General features: G+C 45.3%; 1 protein-coding gene across 1 annotated transcript; it reads left to right on the forward strand.

Moving 5' to 3' along the window:
* The first annotated feature begins 5,714 nt into the window (after positions 1–5,714).
* GOLT1A (golgi transport 1A) lies at positions 5,715–21,451 on the forward strand. Its single transcript, XM_063957269.1, has 5 exons — positions 5,715–5,792; positions 7,895–7,986; positions 8,073–8,251; positions 12,186–12,249; positions 20,857–21,451. Exons 1-5 carry the CDS (start codon positions 5,774–5,776, stop codon positions 20,896–20,898), a joined length of 396 nt encoding a protein of 131 aa, XP_063813339.1. The 5' UTR covers positions 5,715–5,773; the 3' UTR covers positions 20,899–21,451.
* Positions 21,452–21,592: the final 141 nt, after the last annotated feature.

Here is a 21,592-nt window from a genome sequence, read left to right on the forward strand (position 1 = left end):
CCTGTGATTTCTCATACAGGATTATTACTTGCCTGTTCGTATTATTAGGCTAAGTTATTGATGCATAGATACTGTAACAAATTAAATCATACAATGTTGCGATCCCCTTTTAAATTGACACAACACTGTAAACATTTACTTCTCTCCTGTAATAGGGAGGTTCGTGGATATAGTGGGATAAATTAATATATATTGTGCTTTATGTTCAGCATCATACGTGTATCTTTACAGTTTTATCCCATTGTACTATAGATAAAGGGCCATTGAGGGTAAGAAGTAACCACAATATTTTGTATCATGTAACTATAATTTTACACGTGTGTGTATGTGTTTGATCACTTCATACTTATGCCGTCTGATTTGGCATACGATATTAATGTTATAATTAATCTCTCATATGTTTCTCACAAAATAAAGGTGCAAAGCCACTGGGATATATGACATGTGTAATTCCTGCACACATACGTCCGGCCGTACACAGTTTGCAGTGGTTTTTCTATTACACATGTTGTCACTTAGCCGCAATCAGGGTATCATTACAGCAGCTGTTTGAATTATAAGTACGATCTATACTGATTCCCCCCTGAATTCGTTACTGAGAGGATCAGTGCTTTTTCTATTGCAGGTATTATGATTTAACCACCATCAGTGTATACCTGCAGCAGCTGTTTTACTTATTAGTTTATACTATACAGATTCCCCCGAGTCCAATATTAACGGTGTCCGTACTTATTTTATTGCGGGTGTTATAATTTAATCACCATCAGTGTATCACTGCAATCTGTTTTAATTGTAAATGTAATTTGTACTGGTTTTCCCAAATTCAATGCTGAGAGCTTCAGTGCTTTTGCGGATATATTTTTGATCGTCGTCAGTACCTCCCTATACCAACTATAAATACGTCTGTAGCGCATGCATTCGTCCTACTGCCTAATCATGTGGCTCTCTTGGTTAATCAGCACCTCACTGTAGCAACTACTGATGCATATGTGATACCTATTATATTGGTTCACACAGATCCGTTGCTAGCAATATCCATACACATTTTCTTGCTACATATACGTGTGGTTCTCTTAATAGCTCCCTCGGCTCCCTCCTTATCTGGCTAAGTTATTATTCTATCAATACGAGTGGTCCTATTCCTATATCACATATTCATTAGCTGTATTGCATTTAAACAAGTGATTTCAACATTTTCAGTGAATAAAACAGGCAATTTTATGCCGCTCTGAAACGCCACCTATTCCTCTATCACATATTCAATAGCTATATTGCATTTAAACAGGTGGGTTCAGCATTTTCAGTGAATGGAACAGGCAAGTTTATGCCGCTCTGAATTCATCAGTGCATTCATCAGTGCATTCGCCTTCTGGGAAAGATGGTAGCCTCCTACGAGGCTCTGCAGTACGGAAGATTCTATGCAAGGTTCTTCCAGCTGGATCTCCTGGACAAGTGGTCAGGATCACATCTTCACATGCACCAGCGGATACGCCTGCCGCCGAAAGCCAGAATTTCACTCCTCTGGTGGCTGCAATCTTCTCACCTACTCGAGGGATGCAGGTTCGGGATTCAGAATTGGATCCTTCTAACCACGGATGCAAGTCTCAGAGGTTGGGAAGCAGTCATCCATGGGGTAAACTTCCAAGGAAAGTGGTCAAGTCTGGAAACCATCCTTCCAATAAACAATCTGGTACTAAGGGCCATATACAACGGTCTTCTACAAGAGGCACATCTTCTGCAAGATCAGGCCATTCAGGTTCAGTCGGACAATGTAACGGCAGTGTCCTACATAAACCGACAGGGCGGAAAGAAGAGCAGAGCTGCCATGTCAGTGGTAACAAGATTCCTCTTCTGGACAGAAAGGCACGCGGTGGCGCTGTCGGCGATCTTCATTCCAGGAGTGGATAACTGTGAAGCGGACTTCCTCAGCAGACACGATCTCCATCCAGGAAAATGGGGCCTCCACCCGGAGGTATTCACAGAGGTAACAAGCCGATGGGGTGTACCTCAGGTAGACATGATGGCCTCTCACCTCAACATGAAGCTTCGGAGGTACTGTTCCAGGTCAAGAGACCCACAAGCAGTGGCGGTGGATGCCCTGGTAACTCCATGGGTGTTCCAGTCAGTGTATGTGTTCCCTCCACTTCCACTCATCCCTAGGATTCTCAAACATATAAAAAGAACAAGAGTTCAGGCGATCCTCATTGCTCCGGACTGGCCAAGAAGGGCTTGGTACGCGGATCTTCTCGAATTACTGTACTGCTGGAGGATACGAGGCCTCTTCTCTTCGCGAGGACCTTCTACAACAGGGGCCGTTCGCCTATCAAGACTTACCACGGCTACGTTTGATGACATGGAGGTTGAACGCCAGATCTTAGCTCGGAAGGGCATTCCGAACAAAGTCATTCCTACTCTGATCCAAGCTAGGAAGGGAGTAATGTCTAAACATTATCATCAGATTTGGAAAAAGTATGTGTCTTGGTGTGAATCAACTAGGACGTTTTCTCGTCTTTCTGCAAGCTGGTGTGGATGTAGGCCTACGCTTAGACTCCATAAAGGTCCAGATTTCGGCCTTGTCCATTTTCTTCCAGAAACAACTGGCTGCTCTCCCTGAGGTTCAGATATTCTTGAAAGGGGTTCTGCACATCCAACCACCCTTTGTGCCTCCTACGACACCTTGGGAACTTAATGTGGTGCTGCAGTTCCTGCAATCGGATTGGTTCGAACCTTTACAGGAGGTGGACGTAAAGTTTCTTACTTGGAAGGCGGTCACACTGTTGGCATTGACTTCTGTAAGACATGTGTCAGAATTGGGGGCATTGTCGCACAAGAGCCCCTACTTAATTTTCCATGAGGATAGAGCTGAGCTCAGAACGCGTCAGCAATTTCTTGAAGGGGCAGACTAGATGGGCCAAGTGGTTCTTATCTGCTGTCAAATTCTATGTTTCTATGTTTCTTCCAAAGGTTGTGTCGGCTTTTCATATCAACCAACCTATTGTGGTGCCAGTGGCTACTGACACCTCGACTACTTCAAAGTCCTTGGATGTTGTGAGGGCTTTAAAAATGTATGTGAAGAGAACTGCTCATCACAGAAAGTCGGATGCACTGTTTGTCCTTTATGATCTCAACAAAATTTGGTGTCCTGCTTCTAAGCAGACGATTACTTGCTGGATCAGGCTTACTATCCAGCATGCTTATTCTACGGCAGGATTGCCAGTTCCAAGTTCTGTACAGGCTCACTCTACTCGTGAGTTCTTCCTGGGCGGCTGCCTGGGGTGTCTTGGCCCTTCAGCTTTGCCGAGCAGCTACTTGGTCAGGATCGAACATGTTTGCTAAGTTCTACAAGTTCGATACTTTGGCCTCTGAGGACCTACAGTTTGGTCTATTAGTTCTGCAGGACCCTCAGCACTCTCTCTCTCCCGTACTGGGAGCTTTGGTACATACCTATGGTACTAAATGGAACCCCAGCATCCTCTAAGACGTAAGAGAAAACAGGATTTATATGTCTACCGGTAAATCCTTTTCTCGTAGTCCATAGAGGATGCTGGGTGCCCGCCCACTGCTTCGTATTTCTGCTTGTTACTTGGTTAAGTATTATTGGTTCAGCCGTTGCTAAGTTGTTTCAAGTTGATTAGCTTGGTTTTCCTTTTATTATGTGTGAGCTAGTGTAAATCTCCCCATTATCTGTGTATTTCCTTCTCTCAAAGTATGTCCGTTTCCTCGGCACAGTCTGGTAGGAGGGGCATAGAGGGAGGGGGCCAGCCCACACTATTAAACTCTTAAAATGCCAGTGGCTCCTAGATGACCCATCTATACCCCATGCTACTAAATGGAACCCCAGCATCCCCTACGGACTACGACAAAAGTATTTACCGGTAGGTATGTAAAATCCTGTTTTTTCAGACACAGCCTGTGACATGGCAGTTAGAAGCCGGTTGATTGGTACTTTATCACTGTGCAATTTATCACTCTCCAAGCCTTCATAAATCCGGACACATATGAGTAAGGAAGATCTACCATGTGTGCAGCGTACATTGGCTCATTTTTCGGTGGAACCCTGAGCCAGTGACGTGTGGTGGGGCGAGGCAGAGCCTTTCCTGTCACACTAACATATATATGCCAGAGTTTTGACTGCATAAAGTATATGAAAAATACAAAGAAAATGTTTGAAATATCTTCTTTGCATTATTCTAATCATTTTTATAGCCAAAACTCTGTGTAAAAAGTCTGTGGCAGGTGAGGCAGTTCCTTCCCTGCCTATCTTTTCCGCACATCTCTGATCAAAACTCACCAAATTTCCAGGAGTTTATACTGCTGCACCTGTGTATAACCCCCAGATGTACCCTTTGGCTTATACATTTTGTGTAAATCAGGCTCTGGTGCTAGCCAGTGCCTCCTGAGCCATTTAGCCCACGCACGTCCCTGTGTGCCACCCTTGGATTTAATGGCCCATACTACACCCACAGATGTGCTACCATGGAGAGAGGGGGTCCCTTTACCCTGATCAAGCCTGCCCCAAACAGTGTCCATTCCTGGCACTGATTCCCTTCCTAGTGGCCTTTCCCTCCCCAAACCTTCCTCAGTATTAATAACTTTTCCACTGGAAGGATATTTCTTGTTACATCATCTGTGGAATCCATGATTGGATAAGAGTCCTTTTCATGTGTCAGTAATTTCCATGTCAACCTTTTGTCCATGTCAACCTTGTGCACGTCGACTAGTTGGTGTCAACCTAGACATTGTCGATCTTCTGACTGTCGACCCATTGATCCATAACCAATTAGCCGTAGGGGGCATACCAGTTTAAACTGAGAGTAACTTATTCTAAACATGCAAAGAAGCTTTTGTGGATGAAAGTATAAGGGAGATAGCAGGCCGGAGGGATTTAGGTGTCCACAGGGATACAAAGGGGTAGGCTATACAGTGTAAGCATACCTTTTCTAAATGTACCCAACTCTTATTTGTAGGGAGATCCCAATGTGAGTTTAAATAGGCAGATGCCTCACAGGCTGTTTGTATTGACGTCCTCTGGTTTCAGTGCAGCAATTAGAAAAAGTTTATCTTGATGGACTTGTGCCTAACATTTTCACTGTAGGGGCAAAGTTTGGCTCCTTTTACACTAACAGGTGGTGAACACGGTATTCTAACAGAAAGTGGCACACACACTTACATGGGAGTAACACTGAAACTCTGCTTTGCTGACAAATATAGACCATGGCTACTTGATTTGTGCAGTATTATTATCATAGTAACTGGTTGGTTGGCAGCTAAGGAGGGCTGTGAAGAAAGGGCAAAGGAAATGTACATCAGCAACACCCAGAATTCCAGAAGCCGTCTATGTCTGTCATATAAGTGCCTAACTGTATTGAATAACTGGTCATTCAGGAACATCTAACTGGTGATGTTGACTCTTTATGGTAATACTTACCCTGAAAGCTATATTTACCAGCAAATCAGTATTTCAGCGTTATTTCCACGTAAGTGTGTATAACACTTTCTGTTATACACACTTACATGTTCTATTTATACAATAATCGAAGCTATTTTCTCTATTAGTTTGAGCCACCGTGACAACTGTGCACCAGTGCAATGTGCTGTGTCACTACAAATTACAGTGCAGATTTGTCATAGAAATCTCTAGTTGCACTATTGCCTGTGCTCCTTACAGAGTTAACATTCCTGGTGATTTCTTCATATTCCAAGGGTCAGTGGGGATGGAACGCGTAAACTAGGAAGTAGGAGGCAGTCTTTGCATCCCCCTGCTATAACGACAATGATCAGCGAACTGCAGAGTGAGTTTGACAATACCTGGATATTACTTCATAAACATAATGCTACCATCAGTGACGTAACAACAGACTGTAACAGACACACTATCAGTTTAACTTATAAAAATGTTTGATCTTCTTAACTTTCAGGCATTTTAAATATTCATTCACTGTCCTGGCTCATTACTGAACACCTTTCTCTCACTCTGTTATGTGTGCTGACTGAACTGGTCTCTGTGGTCAATTCTGCTTACAGTCATTTCAATTACATTTTGTTGTCTTACTCTGAGTGGATATACTTTTCGGCAGATGGTGAAACATTCTTTTGAGAAACCGAGTTACAGACAGAAGAGCGTCTACTTTTGTGTCCTGTGGTTTAGAAGTTACTATCAGGTGCCACTAAGATCCACTTATTTTGTGTTCACATGTTAGGGCGTGGCCTGTTGTTCTATACTCTATGATAATAGATTTAAGAAGGATAATTTGGATGATGATGTATGTTAAACCCTCAGACTGTGACTTCACAGTTTATTGGACATTAAGAGTGATATATTCATTGGGCTCTATTTACAATATAGTCAAACTAGGTACAGATGTGTCCCCATACAATGTTGCTTCAATACGCTCAACTGATCACGGTATATAGAGCGGTGCACGCTATGCGTATGCTCCTGCCATGCACAGACTTCAATAGGAACCGCAGGGAGCATGTGACCTATGGGAGCCGGCTAGGAAGTCAGCCTTGTGCATATACATTATGAGATTTCACCACTAATGTGCACTCTAATTAGTTATTGTTATATAAAATGTAATAAAAGTATGCGTGTGCTGTGCCTATGACAACAGGTATACTATCATTCATATTTTATATACTGTTTATGAATGCTAGCTCTGAAACTGTAATTGTCCAGGGCTGAATGGGGGAAAAAATTCCATGGGTCAGTGCCCCCAATGCAGGTCAGGGTCACTCTACTCGCCACCAGAAATGTAGGACAGTCCCACCAAAATTGAGGTGGTTGAGGGGGTTTGCATTCATACAGTCACACATATATACACACACAGTACATACATACAGTTGCACATATATACACAGTTACACACATGCACACATATATCCAATTACCACATACAAGACCAGATGTACTAAGCCTTGAAGAGTAATAAAGTGGAGATAAATAAAGTGGGTGTGGTTCATTAGGTCAACCACTATTAGGTCGATAGTCACTAGGTTGACCCCATATGGACAACATGCACATGGTCGACAGGTGAACAGGGTCAATTGGTTGACATGTAAATGGTAGACACCTGAAAAGGTCGACAGGTACAAAAAGTCTACACAGTGAAAGATCAACATGGAAATGGTTGACACAAATGGCCAGCACAGGCTTTTTTTGGGGTGTCATTTTGAAAGTTAAACCATGTAAAAGCCAAATTAGTGAAAATGTGTACCCTCACAGGCTCGCTTTGCTAATCTATATAATTGTTTTTTTCTTGCGATGGCGGTCCTGCCCGCCCCCTTGCTTTGACTCCTTTTCAGTCTACTTTTCTAGAACTCAAATCCTCACAGTGCAGTCTTACTCTGCAGTGCTCTACACCTGTACTCAATGGCCAGGGGCTCACCGGTGATGGAAGTCCGAAGTGATATGCTCCCGCTGCCACCCCCCACCCACCTCCCTTTAATTCGGCGCTGCTCACCACTAGCCAGATTCAAAGCCCAGTTACAGCCATAGCGACTGCTTACTATGGGGGAGATGTAACAACACCTTTTCCAATTTATCTCTCTCGAAGGTTTGATACATCTCCGCTTATGTCTGTTATATAATAACTAAGGGATGTGTCTTTTATATCTGTTGTTACATTTTATTTGGTTCATTGGTTTCAGTACATTCCAGGTGTGATTTACGTGAGCCTGCAGCCTTGCTAGGAGATTCTGGCTTCCTTCAGGCCACATGTCAGTTTTCATTTAGCTGTTGCAGATGACTGTCAGGGCAGGTTTTACAGGCATGATAGACTTGCTTTATACAATAACTTCTCTCACCATTTAAAACAGAATAGTTGTACCTGAGAGTTATGTCACCCATACATTTATTGCAACTTAAACTGAATCTTTTCCATTTTCCTTGTAGAACTTGGTGCTGGCTTGGCAGGTTTTGGTGTTTTTTTCCTTATATTTGGTGTTTTGCTATATTTTGACACTGTTCTCCTGGCTTTTGGAAATGTAAGTATTTGCCATATATTATGCATCTGTGCTTGCCGTCAGCCTGAAGCAATTGTCCTAAAACTTTGTCTGATTTGACCTTGTAGATTTTGTTCCTGTCAGGCCTTGCTCTCATTATAGGCCTCAGACGGACCTTCAGTTTCTTCTTCCAGCGGCACAAGCTGAGAGGCAGTTCCTTCTTCTTAGGAGGAGCTGTGCTCGTTCTCCTGCGTTGGCCTCTCATCGGGATGCTGTGTGAGATCTATGGATTCTTCAGCCTTTTCAGGTAACCTGGCCATACTGATTTAAGGTGCATAATTTATAATATCGTGTAGGCAGACATGGGTGCACTACATTACAACATATGTACTGGTCTTGATAATAATAGTTTTATTACATGGTAAATATTCATCGTCAATAAACATTATTTAGAAAGATAATGATATAAGAATGAATATCTATGTACATGATATGTATGCTCCTTCATTGGCAGCATATGTACCTGGTGACAAGTCATCAACATCAGGAGGTGCCTAACAGGCATATATGTGCAATGCTGCTGATGTATGTCTACATCAGCAGCATTGCAGGAACACACCCTTACTGGACTCTGCCTACATGGGAACTCCGCTTTCTACTCCGCTTTCTACTCCTGTTCCGTCATAAGGTTTTATACATGTGAGATGCAAAAACCAGTGGATCTGACGCTACCATAAGTGAGGAATATATCTGCACTTACTCTTATGGTGTGTACACACGGTGAGATATTTTCTTACAATTTTGACTATATAGTTAAAATCGTAAGAAAAGTTAGTGCAGATCGCAAGGTGAAAGTCACCTTGCGATCCCGATTCGATGCCGATGCGCGGTCAGCATCGCAAGCCTAGATAGACTGTACAGGCAAGTCAATTTTGACTATCTCCATAGAAGGGATAGTCAAAATTTTACACTTAAGGCCCATACACACGGTGAGATTCGGGCTATGCCCGATTCTCACTATGCGACAGGTCGGCATCGCAAGCACATAATGCGATATTGGCTAAGTGTCAATTTTGACTATATCTACTATAGAGATAGTCAAAATTGCCTTGCCTGCACAGTCTATTTAGGCTTGAGATGCCGACCGTGCCGGACCGCGCATCGGCATCAAATCGGGATCGCAAGGTGACTTTCACCTTGCGATCTGCACTAACTTTTCTTACGATTTTGACTATATAGTCAAAATCGTAAGAAAATATCTCACTGTGTGTATACACCATTAGCCAAAATCGCACATAGTCAGTATCGCAAGCACACTCATTATGTGCTTGCAATGCCGACCTAGCCCCTGTCACATAGTGAGAATCGGGCATAGCACGAATCTCACCGTGTGTATGATGGGCCTTAACACTCGCAGGAAGAGTCTCATTTAATGAACTCCCTACAGCATCTCTGGAGATCTCAGGATAAGTGTGCCTCCATTCACAGTACCTTAAGAAAGAAAGTAGCTCACATTAGTGAGAAGATTTGGTATATTTTCATAGTGTTTGTAATGGCCAATTTATATGTGTATTTCTTTTCTATCCACTAACTGGAAATGAAAGCAAAAGCTTTAGTTCCAAAAAACATGTGTTAACCAGTTGACCTGGTAACACATGTACATGTTCTGGTCAGGAGACAGTCCTGTCCTGGCCAATATCACAGAATGATAACTATTATACATAGGCCACTTGGTCTTACACTTCTAACAGTTTTGCTTAAAGCTAGGTACTATTTGGTCGTTCTGACAGTCCAGTGCCCCAATATCTGAGTTACAGAGTAAGCTATTTTAAAAAATTTTTTTTTAAAGTAACCGATTTTCTGCCACAACTACTAAATTTTCAGATTTACTCCCACAAGGGGCATGATGCAATCACAGATAGACATTAGAAATATGGTCAGATTATCAAGAATGCACACACACTGCAGGATATCAGGAGAGTGAGGCACAGGTTTTCTGTCTTGTGCAACCAATTCGATAAATCGAAGGAGCGTGTATGTGACCACGATTGCTCTGCTTTATTATTGAAACACACTAAAACAGGCCAATAATACAACTATTGCCAAATTGATCCAATAATTGTGTAGTGTTTACCTAGCTTAAGAAATAATGGTACACACTGTTTAATAATTTGGCTGATCAGCCAATTCTCATTCGGTCGGTCCGATGTGCGTACACATTACATGGCGCCAACAGTATAAGCAGCCAACTGTTGTTCACAAGCCCACCAGATCAGCTCCCAACATCAGGAGTGCAGTACGTTAGTCCTCGATGAGCTGATGTACAGAAAATCAGTAGCGGATCTCGCCACGGGCAAGCAGGACTTTTTTCCGGGGCGCCGCCTTCCGGAGGGCGCCGGCACCATCCGGAGGGCGCCGCACCATGGCAAGATCCGCTACTGCTGTGCCCCACCGCTGCCCGCTGTGTCCCCCGGCTGTGTCCCCCTGTGAAGGGAACTAGACGCTACACGTCTAGTTTCCCTTCATGGAGAGGACCTTTGCTGTGAGGTGCGCGATGACGTCATCGCGCACCGCACAGCAAAGGTCCTCTCCACGAAGGGAACTAGATGCTACACGTCTAGTTTCCCTTCGTGGAGAGGACCTTTGCTGTGCGGTGCGCGATGACGTCATCGCGCACCGCTCAGCATTTCAGCGGCGCTACTCTACTGCACAGCGGGCGTAACTGACCACGCCCCCTGTATGAAGCCACGCCCCTATTTCCCGCCCGGGGCGCAAAAAGGGCTAGAACCGGCCCTGCAGAAAATGCAGTGTGTACAGACAATGACAAATGACGTTCATGTTGGAATGGTAAATGTGTAGTGTGTAGACAGGAAATTGTATGTTCTCTGGATCATTTCAGCTGTCAGAAAAAAAATGTGGATCGTTGCTCTTATCTCTCATGTGTGTACCTAGTTTAAGACATAACACAAATTAACTTTTGTTAGAATGTCTTGTGGGATAGTTACATTTTACGTTATCATTCACAGACAACCATTATGCTAAATATAATGTATTGTATATGACACAGTCACACATTAATGCACATGAATATTTATACTTTTTACAAATGAATGTATATCTTGCTTAATGTGTAAGTGACTGATGTACTAAGCCTTGGAGAGTGATAAACTGGAGAGAGATAAAGGGGTAAATGAACTGTTGATATGGGGGGCAAGCGATATCAGCGCACCTTGTGTGCGCTATACTGCTCCCCCCTATGTATGATAGCTGAGGGGATTGTCCAGTGACAGGGGCGATATGCGTGGGCAGTGTATGTGGACTGTTCCAACACCTGCAACTTTCGATTTTGACAGATGCATGGTGGCGATGCCCATACACACACAGCAGGAACAGAGCTGTTCCTGGCTGTTGCAGGTGCCAGCTCCGGACTGCGCTGGGGATCTCGCACGAGTAGTGAGATCCCGCGCATGCTCAGAGGAGCCGTCTGGCAGGGAGACACAGTGCATCAACGCCAAGCTGATGTGCTGTGTGCTCAGGGGCGCATTGTCGGAGGGGGGGAGCGAAACTTCAACATACAATATGTTAATACATCTTATTGAGGTCCCTTCCTGCTTTGTCTCGGTAATGATACGAAGCAGGAAGTGTTATAGCGGCACGATGCGTGCTGCTACAACCAACCAGCTCCTGTCATTTTTCAAACACAGCCTGTAACAAGGCAGTAAGGAACTGATTGGCTGGTACTTTTTTTTTTATCTCTATCCACTTTATCACTCACCAAGACTTAGTACGTCTCCCCCTATATACCTCAATAATTACTTTTCATTACCGGTAAAAATCATCAGTTATAGTTAGTTCACTTTAAGGTTCATGCTACTTTTTAGAGTGTACTGTTGATTTTTCAATTACTGTATATTTTCTGAGTTTAAGAAGTTTAAAATTTGGAATTAAAAGTAATACTAGACTGGGAACTTAAAAGCGATATAAAATAAATAAAAAAATAAATAATGAAAAGTTTAAGTTATAGGTCACTTCTCAGTTAACAGAAAACAGATACTTTGCGGGTTTACCAGCAGGCACTGTACCAAGTTAATTGTGTTAATGGAAAGTATTTGTACCATTGTAATTGTTCCACGGTAAAATACTGCAATACAACATCCATACACAATGGGTACAAAAAAAATTCTACTGCGTACTACTGGATATAAAATAACATTAATACATTTTTCCTTTTGTTCTCTTAGAGGATTCTTCCCGTTAGTTTTTGGATTCCTGGGATCTTTGGGTAATATTCCACTACTCACTAAGGTAAAAGTTGCACATATTTATAAACATTTACAACACAAAAAAGAATATAATAATCCTGTAATAATCTTCTGTTCTGTCTGTGTAGTTAATCGCATTGATCTTTTCCCAATGATATTGTATTTCACAAGGTCAGTGATTCGGACCAGAGCTGGGTTGGACCCTTTTCCACTGGCAAAAATACTGGGTTGATGGGCATTCACGTGCAAAAACTCAGGATTTTAATGTCAGTGGAAAAGGGGTATTAATAGAGTTTTCCAACCAATATATAATTGTTAGGTTGTTGGGCCTGATTCAAGTGGAAGCAAATCCTATTGCCTTTGCATCTTTTCATGCGGCAACACTTAGAAAATATGCTGCAGCCACTGGGATTGGTACAGAGGCTCCCCCGGTTAGCATCTCTGATCCGCTGCTTGTTTGCAAAGATGCACCATCGGTTGTAGTCACACCATCAACATGCGAGCAATCCTAGAGTTGCTCAGAATGTCAGTCGGAAGTGAGCCACCCACAAATTGCCTTGCCTGCCCCCACCCCTCCCCAGTTACCTACCATAAAGGTACACTGACTGTCAATCACTCTGTGTTCAAATTCTCACTGCGACGGCCATCGGTAATCAGTAAAGGCACATGTGCAGTGCGGAACAATTGCTCAGCTCTGGAAACAGCAGCGTCACCTCCATCTCTGCGCTAGACTCTAATCTCCTCTTGTAAATCTCATAATCCCTCAGTTTGGTATTGTGCAGACAGCTGTTCAACACTTATACTGGACGAGTCCATTATTGTGTGTTGCTAATTGCCATCATATCATATCAAAAACATGATAATGTGTTCATAGAGGTAGGTTTAACAGGTATAATATAATAAATAATTCTGGTACCCAATTGGTCAGATAAATCAGACCGTTGTCATCTTGACAATAACTCTAATAAGAAACGTTGTCACCCCAGTCCAGTACAAAACCAACCCCACAGGTGCTATACCTATTATAATGTATTGCATATTGTGGACACAGTTCAAAATTAAGGTATTTGGGTGTTCAACTTAAAAAAAAGTCACTGAAATAGTTTATTGCAGCGTCTCTAATGGGGTCACTGCCTGTCTGACCCATTTTACAGTATTAATATTTTGTTGTCATACTGTAGTAAACACAGTATTAGTGGTTACAGATACGCCTCTATAACCACTAGCAGAAGTACTGTGTTTACTGCAGTATGTCAATACAATATTATTGCTGCTATTCTCAGAATAATAAATAGATTTTCCCCCACACTGCCGATCTTTACCATTGCATCTGGGCTTGCACCTCTCTTAGATGGCTTTGGCTAGAAGTGTGACGATTTGCTCGTCAGCATTTAGTAAATTATGCCCCTATTACACCCAAATGGGCAATTTTTGGTTTGTTACCTTACCGCCAGGCACCCGTGCTCCCAGGGAAGTTAAACGACTGCTCTTGGCAATATCCTCGGCTGCCCGAAAATCGATATTACACATGTGGATACAAAGCTCGACTCCTACCCTAGATATGTTCAAAGACAAATTGTTTTCCGTTTGTCATATGAACTGGTTGGAAGCATCCCTCCAAAAAGAACCTCACACTGAATTTTTTTTTGCCACGTGGGAGAGTTTTATTGATGTCCTACCTGTACCCAAGTGGTTCTTATCTGCCGACAAATTCTACCCAATAAAGAGACTATCATCAAATGTTTCCGTAATACTGTATGGTATGGAACTAGAGTCTTCGTCCAGGATCCTCCCATTTCCATTTGATGATCTTGTTTGATTGCTATGACTCCTAACTCTATCTCAGATCTAATCAATTTTCAATGTTGTATTTTGCGTTTTCTGATGTGCTCTGCATTGTACAATGAATTATACACACAATTGTACTTATTGTAATATTCTTTCTTGCTTCAATAAAGAAAAAGTTTTACAAAAATAAATAGATTTGCGCAAATGAATTAAACATACATACAGGGACAGGGGCTCTGAGAGGACTGTGATGTGTAAGAAGTTAAGTGATTGCTGCAGTGAAGGATTTACCACAAGACAATTGGCCTAATTCAGATCTGTTCGCTCGCTAGCTATTTTTTGCAGCGCTGCGAACAGATAGACGCCGCCTATAGGGGAGTGTATTTTAGCTGTGCAAGTATGCGATCGCATGTGCCCTGTACAAAAACAGCTTGTGCAGTTTCTGAGTAGCTCTGACCTTACTCAGCCGCTGTGATCACTTCAGCCTATTCGAGGCCGGAATTGACGTCAGACACCCGCCCTGCAAACGCTTTGACACGCCTGCGTTTTTCCAACGACTGCCAGAAAACGGTCAGTTGCCACCCACAAATGCCCTCATCCTGTCAATCCCCTGGCGAATGGCTGTGTGAATGGTTTCTTCGCTAGAACCAGTGCACAACAACGATCCGCTTTGTAACCATGCGGCGCGCCTGCGCATTGCGGTGCATATGCATGCGCAGTAGTTACCTGATTGCCGCGCAACAAAAAACGCTAGCGAGCGAACAGATCTGAATTAGGCCCAATGAAAGAGGCGGCTTAGGGTCCTGCTGGTACCAGGGAGCCTGCCGACAAAGCTGTATAAAGGGCATTTTTGGCAGACCACGAGCTTCACCAAAATTCTCCGGGAGCTGGGCTGGGTGAATACTAGTGAGTAGACAGAACATGCCTTTGTCTCCATTCCTGCAGTACTGTGCATGTGACCAGTCATGATTATATATCAGTGCCTTTAGTGTGACTTCATTATGCGAGGTCTAACAAGTTTTCAAGATCGCCAATGTGTAGTAGCAGATTTATAACTAGGCAAGCAAAGCAGCCACAAGGGCCCGACAGGCCCGGGGGACTCGCCAACAGATCATGGAGTTGGGCGTACATGTCTGATTTCCGCCATAAATGTCCGAGTGCTGGGCTGGCTGAATACTCCCGGCAGGCTGTCAGTGACTAGATAGCTGCCAGGTGGCAATTGCCTGCACCTGCCTGTGTGCAGTGTCTACAGTGTGATTTTAATTGTAGCAAGGGTAATGTCTAGTATTACTGCCTCACAGCACTCAGGTCATGGGTTCAATTCCCACCATGGCCCTGTGTGGAGTTTGTATATTCTCCCCATGCTTGCGTGGGGTATACTCTGGTTTCCTTCCACAATCAAAAAATATACTGGTAGGTTAATAGGCTCCCAACAAAATTAACCCTAGCTTGAATGTGTACATATTGTAGGGATAATAGATTGTAAGCTCCACTGGGGCAGGGACTAATGTGAATGGCCAAATATTTTCTATAAAGCTCTGCGCAATATATGTGCGCTATATAAATAATAATAAATACTATAGTACAACTACAATCTGCCTGCTATAATCGGGCAGGGGGCAGATTGTGGAGCATACACTTACAGGTGGGCGGCATCTATATCTGGCACTGGGGGCATATCTATCTGGCACTGGGGGCATGTCTATCTGGCACTCTGGGGCATATCTGGATCTAGCACTGGGGGCATATCTATCTGGCACTGGGGGCATAACTATCTGGCATTGGGGGCATATCTGGATCTAGCACTGGGGGCATATCTATCTGGCACTGGGGGCATATCTATCTGGCACTTTGGGCATATCTATCTGGCACTTGGGTCATATCTGGATCTGGCACTGGGGGGCATATCTGGACTTGGCACGGTGGGGCATATCTGGATCTGGCACTGTGGGCATATCTGGATCTGGCACTGTGGGCATATCTGGATCTGGCACTGTGGGCATATCTGGATCTGGCACTGTGGGGCATAACTGGATCTGGCACTGTGGGGCATATCTGGATCTGGCACTGGGGGCATATCTGGATCTGGCACTGGGGGCATATCTATCTGGCACTGGGGGCATATCTGGATCTAGTACTGGGGGCATATCTATCTGGCACTGGGGGCATGTCTATCTGGCACTGTGGGGCATATCTGGATCTGGCACTGGGGGCAAATCTATCTGGCACTGGGGGCATGTCTATCTGGCACTGGGGGCATATCTGGATCTAGCACTGGGGGCATATCTATCTGGCACTGGGGGCATATCTATCTGGCATTGGGGGCATATCTGGATCTAGCACTGGGGGCATATCTATCTGGCACTGGGGACATATCTATCTGGCACTTTGGGCATATCTATCTGGCACTGGGGTCATATCTGGACCTGGCACGGTGGGGCATATCTGGATCTGGGACTGTGGGCATATCTGGATCTGGCACTGTGGGCATATCTGGATCTGGCACTGTGGGGCATATCTGGATCTGGCACTGTGGGGCATATCTGGATCTGGCACTGGGGGCATATCTGGATCTGGCACTGGGGGCATATCTGGATCTGGCACTAGGGGCATATCTGGATCTGGCACTGTGGGCATATCTTTCTGGCACTGTGGGGCATATCTGGATCTGGCACTGTGGGGCATATCTATCTGGCACTGTGGGGCATATCTGGATCTGGCACTGTGGGCATATCTGGATCTGGCACTGTGGGCATATCTGGATCTGGCACTGTGGGGCATATCAGGATCTGGCACTGTGGGGCATATCAGGATCTGGCACTGTGGGGCATATCAGGATCTGGCACTGTGGGCATATCTGGATCTGGCACTGTGGGCATATCTGGATCCGGCACTGTGGGCATATCTTTCTGGCACTGGATGCATCTGGATCTGGCACTGTGGGGCATATCTGGATCTGGCACTGTGGGGCATATCTGGATCTGGCACTGTGGGCATATCTGGATCCGGCACTGTGGGCATATCTTTCTGGCACTGGATGCATATCTATCTGGCACTGTGGGGCATATCTGGATCTGGCACTGTGGGGCATATCTGGATCTGGCACTGTGGGCATATCTGGATCTGGCACTGTGGGCATATCTGGATCTGGCACTGTGCGGCATATCTGGATCTGGCACCGTGGGGCATATCTGGATCTGGCACTGTGGGCATATCTTTCTGGCACTGGATGCATATCTATCTGACACTGTGGGGCATATCTATCTGGCACTGTGGGGCATATCTATCTGGCACTGTGGGGCATATCTGGATCTGGCACTGTGGGCATATCTGGATCTGGCACTGTGGGCATATCTGGATCTGGCACTGTGGGGCATATCTGGATCTGGTACTGGGGGCATATCTGGATCTGGCACTGTGGGCATATCTTTCTGGCACTGTGGGGCATATCTGGATCTGGCACTGTGGGGCATATCTATCTGGCACTGTGGGGCATATCTGGATCTGGCACTGTGGCCATATCTGGATCTGGCACTGTGGCCATATCTGGATCTGGCACTGTGGCCATATCTGGATCTGGCATATCAGGATCTGGCACTGTGGGGCATATCAGGATCTGGCACTGTGGGCATATCTGGATCTGGCACTGTGGGCATATCTGGATCCGGCACTGTGGACATATCTTTCTGGCACTGGATGCATATCTATCTGGCACTGTGGGGCATATCTGGATCTTGCACTGTGGGGTATATCTGGATCTGGCACTGTGGGCATATCTGGATCCGGCACTGTGGGCATATCTTTCTGGCACTGGATGCATATCTATCTGGCACTGTGGGGCATATCTGGATCTGGCACTGTGGGGCATATCTGGATCTGGATCTGGCACTGTGGGCATATCTGGAGCTGGCACTGTGGGGCATATCTGGATCTGCACTGTAGGGCATATCTGGATCTGGCACTGTGGGGCATATCTGGATCTGGCACTGTGGGGCATATCTGGATCTGGCACTGTGGGGCATATCTGGATCTGGCACTGTGGGCATATCTTTCTGGCACTGGATGCATATCTATCTGGCACTGTGGGGCATATCTATCTGGCACTGTGGGGCATATCTATCTGGCACTGTGGGGCATATCTGGATCTGGCACTGTGGGGCATATCTGGATCTGGCACTGTGGGGCATATCTGGATCTGGCACTGTGGGGCATATCTGGATCTGGCACTGTGGGGTATATCTGGATCTGGCACTGTGGGCATATCTGGATCTGGCATTGTGGGCATATCTGGATCTGGCACTGTGGGGCATATCTGGATCTGGCACTGTGGGGCATATCTGGATCTGGCACTGTGGGGCATATCTGGATCTGGCACTGTGGGGCATATCTGGATCTGGCACTGGGGGCATATCTGGATCTGGCAATGTGGGCATATCTTTCTGGCACTGTGGGGCATATCTGGATCTGGCACTGTGGGGCATATCTATCTGGCACTGTGGGGCATATCTGGATCTGGCACTGTGGGCATATCTGGATCTGGCACTGTGGCCATATCTGGATCTGGCACTGTGGGGCATATCAGGATCTGGCACTGTGGGGCATATCAGGATCTGGCACTGTGGGGCATATCAGGATCTGGCACTGTGGGCATATCTGGATCTGGCACTGTGGGCATATCTGGATCCGGCACTGTGGGCATATCTTTCTGGCACTGTGGGCATATCTATCTGGCACTGTGGGGCATATCTGGATCTGGCACTGTGGGGTATATCTGGATCTGGCACTGTGGGCATATCTGGATCCGGCACTGTGGGCATATCTTTCTGGCACTGGATGCATATCTATCTGGCACTGTGGGGCATATCTGGATCTGGCACTGTGGGTATATCTGGATCTGGCACTGTGGGCATATCTGGATCTGGCACTGTGGGGCATATCTGGATCTGGCACTGTGGGGCATATCTGGATCTGGCACTGTGGGCATATCTTTCTGGCACTGGATGCATATCTTTCTGGCACTGGATGCATATCTATCTGGCACTGGGGGGCATATCTATCTGGCACTGTGGGGCATATCTATCTGGCACTGTGGGGCATATCTGGATCTGGCACTGTGGGGCATATCTGGATCTGGCACTGTGGGGCATATCTGGATCTGGCACTGTGGGGCATATCTGGATCTGGCACTGTGGGGCATATCTGGATCTGGCACTCTGGGGCATATCTGGATCTGGCACTGTGGGGCATATCTGGATCCGGCACTGTGGTCATATCTATCTGGCACTGTGGGGCATATCTGGATCTGGCACTGTGGGCATATCTGGATATGGCACTGTGGAGCATATCTGGATCTGGCACTGTGGGGCATATCAGGATCTGGCACTGGGGGCATATCTGGATCTTGCACTGTGGGGCATATCTGGATCTGGCACTGTGGGCATATCTTTCTGGCACTGGATGCATATCTTTTTGGCACTGGATGCATATCTATCTGGAACGGTGGGGCATATCTATCTTGCACTGTGGGGCATATCTGGATCTGGCACTGTGGGGCATATCTGGATCTGGCACTGTGGGGCATATCTGGATCTGGCACTGTGCGGCATATCTGGATCTGGCACTGTGGGGCATATCTGGATCTGGCACTGTGGTCATATCTATCTGGCACTGTGGGGCATATCTGGATCTGGCACTGTGGGCATATCTGGATCTGGCACTGTGGGGCATATCAGGATCTGGCACTGGGGGCATATCTGGATCTTGCACTGTGGGGCATATCTGAATCTGGCACTGTGGGGCATATCTATCTGGCACGGGGGGCAAATCTATCTGGCACGGGGGGCATATCTGGATCTGGCACTGTGGGCATATCTGGATCTGGCACTGTGGGCATATCTATCTGGCACTGGATGCATATCTGGATTTGGCACTGTGGGGCATATCTGGATCTGGCACTGTGGGGCATATCTGGATCTGGCACTGTGGGGCATATCTGGATCTGGCACTGTGGGGCATATCTGGATCTGGCACTGTGGGGCATATCTGGATCTGGCACTGTGGGGCATATCTGGATCTGGCACTGTATGAACATGTGTATCTGGCACTGCTGGGGGTCATATCATGTGTATCTGGCACTGCTGGGGGGCATATAATGTGTATCTGGCACTGCTGGGGGCATATCATGTGTATCTGGCACTGCTGGGGGGCATATCATGTATACCTGGCACTGCTGGGGGGCATATCATGTGTATCTGGCGCTGCTGGGGGGCATATCATGTGTATCTGGCGCTGCTGGGGGGCATATCATGTGTATCTGGCGCTATACTGGAGACATTATGTGTAAGGAACACTACTGTGGCTGTTATGTGTAAGGCTGCTAATTGTGTATATAGATCTGGTATGAAAATGTATTTATAGTTTGATAATATGAAGTTGCGAGGTCATGGGCAATTTTTAAGGAGCTCACGCGCCTTCGGCGTACGCATGGGGGGGCACTTCGACATTTTCTCGCTCGGGGTGCTAGTAGACTTGGAGCCGGCCCTGGCAAGGTGAGTATTGGTGCAGCAAATCTTCCTCAAGGGGCCTGGTATTTTAACTTTAAATATGCTGCTTTAGGAACATTTACAGTTGTAATGCTCACATAATTAGAACCTGGTGCCAGCTGTCTTCCATACATCTAGTCATGTTCGACATAACTGCAGACTTCCTGACTGCAACCCATGAACAGATTATCATGACACAAAAAGATGCTTGTCTTTAGTTTTTGTATGTAAACAAATCATTGTACATTGCTAAAAGTAATGCGGTCTCAAATATATTGTCTCACCAGTACTATAATTGCTCATACTTGTGTACTTTGCAGCTTTTTCAGAGCCTGGCCGGAGGTGATACGACCATGGTATAAACTACGACCACAATCTCAATGTTCATGTTGAAGCTTACAGATTGCCACCTAACCCAAATGCAGCCTGTTCCCATTTGTAAATAATGTAAAACTGGAAGCCACATGTATTGGTCAATCACGCCATATGCCAAGACGCTTTAACAAAACACTATTTTAAAGTCTAGAACAGTGGTTCTCAAACTTTTTTGAATCATGGCATCCTGGAGCATCAGAATTTTTTACACGGCATCTCTAGGCCAAAAGTTTCTTATTGAGAAATGTAGACAGAAATATTTAATGAAGTAAATTATGTTTATATGTCATTCTTAGGGTCAGTTATGTGGTGAGGGACAAGATTTGCTTCTGTTTGTCCACATATTTTATGATTTGAAGCCTATTACATTGACCATAAATTATTTAAATTTGTCCTGGACCACCAACCCAGGGCATCCCTGATAGTGTCCTGAGGCACCCCAGGGTGCCACGGTACACAGTTTGAGAACCACTGGGCTAGACCCTAGATACAGTAGGTAACATGAAATTAAAATAAAACTTTTACTAGATGCTTGTAAAACTAATGAGTAAGTGTCATTGTTTCAAACATATTTAATGTGACTTGTAAGTTGTAACCAATTGATATCTAACCTAAAAAATGTTTTGTACAGCTGTGCCGGACAGGATAGAACTGACAGCCGCTGCAGCAGTCGCTCTCCCA

The sequence above is a fragment of the Pseudophryne corroboree genome, chromosome 2, assembly GCF_028390025.1.
Source record: "Pseudophryne corroboree isolate aPseCor3 chromosome 2, aPseCor3.hap2, whole genome shotgun sequence".
NCBI lineage: Eukaryota > Metazoa > Chordata > Amphibia > Anura > Myobatrachidae > Pseudophryne > Pseudophryne corroboree.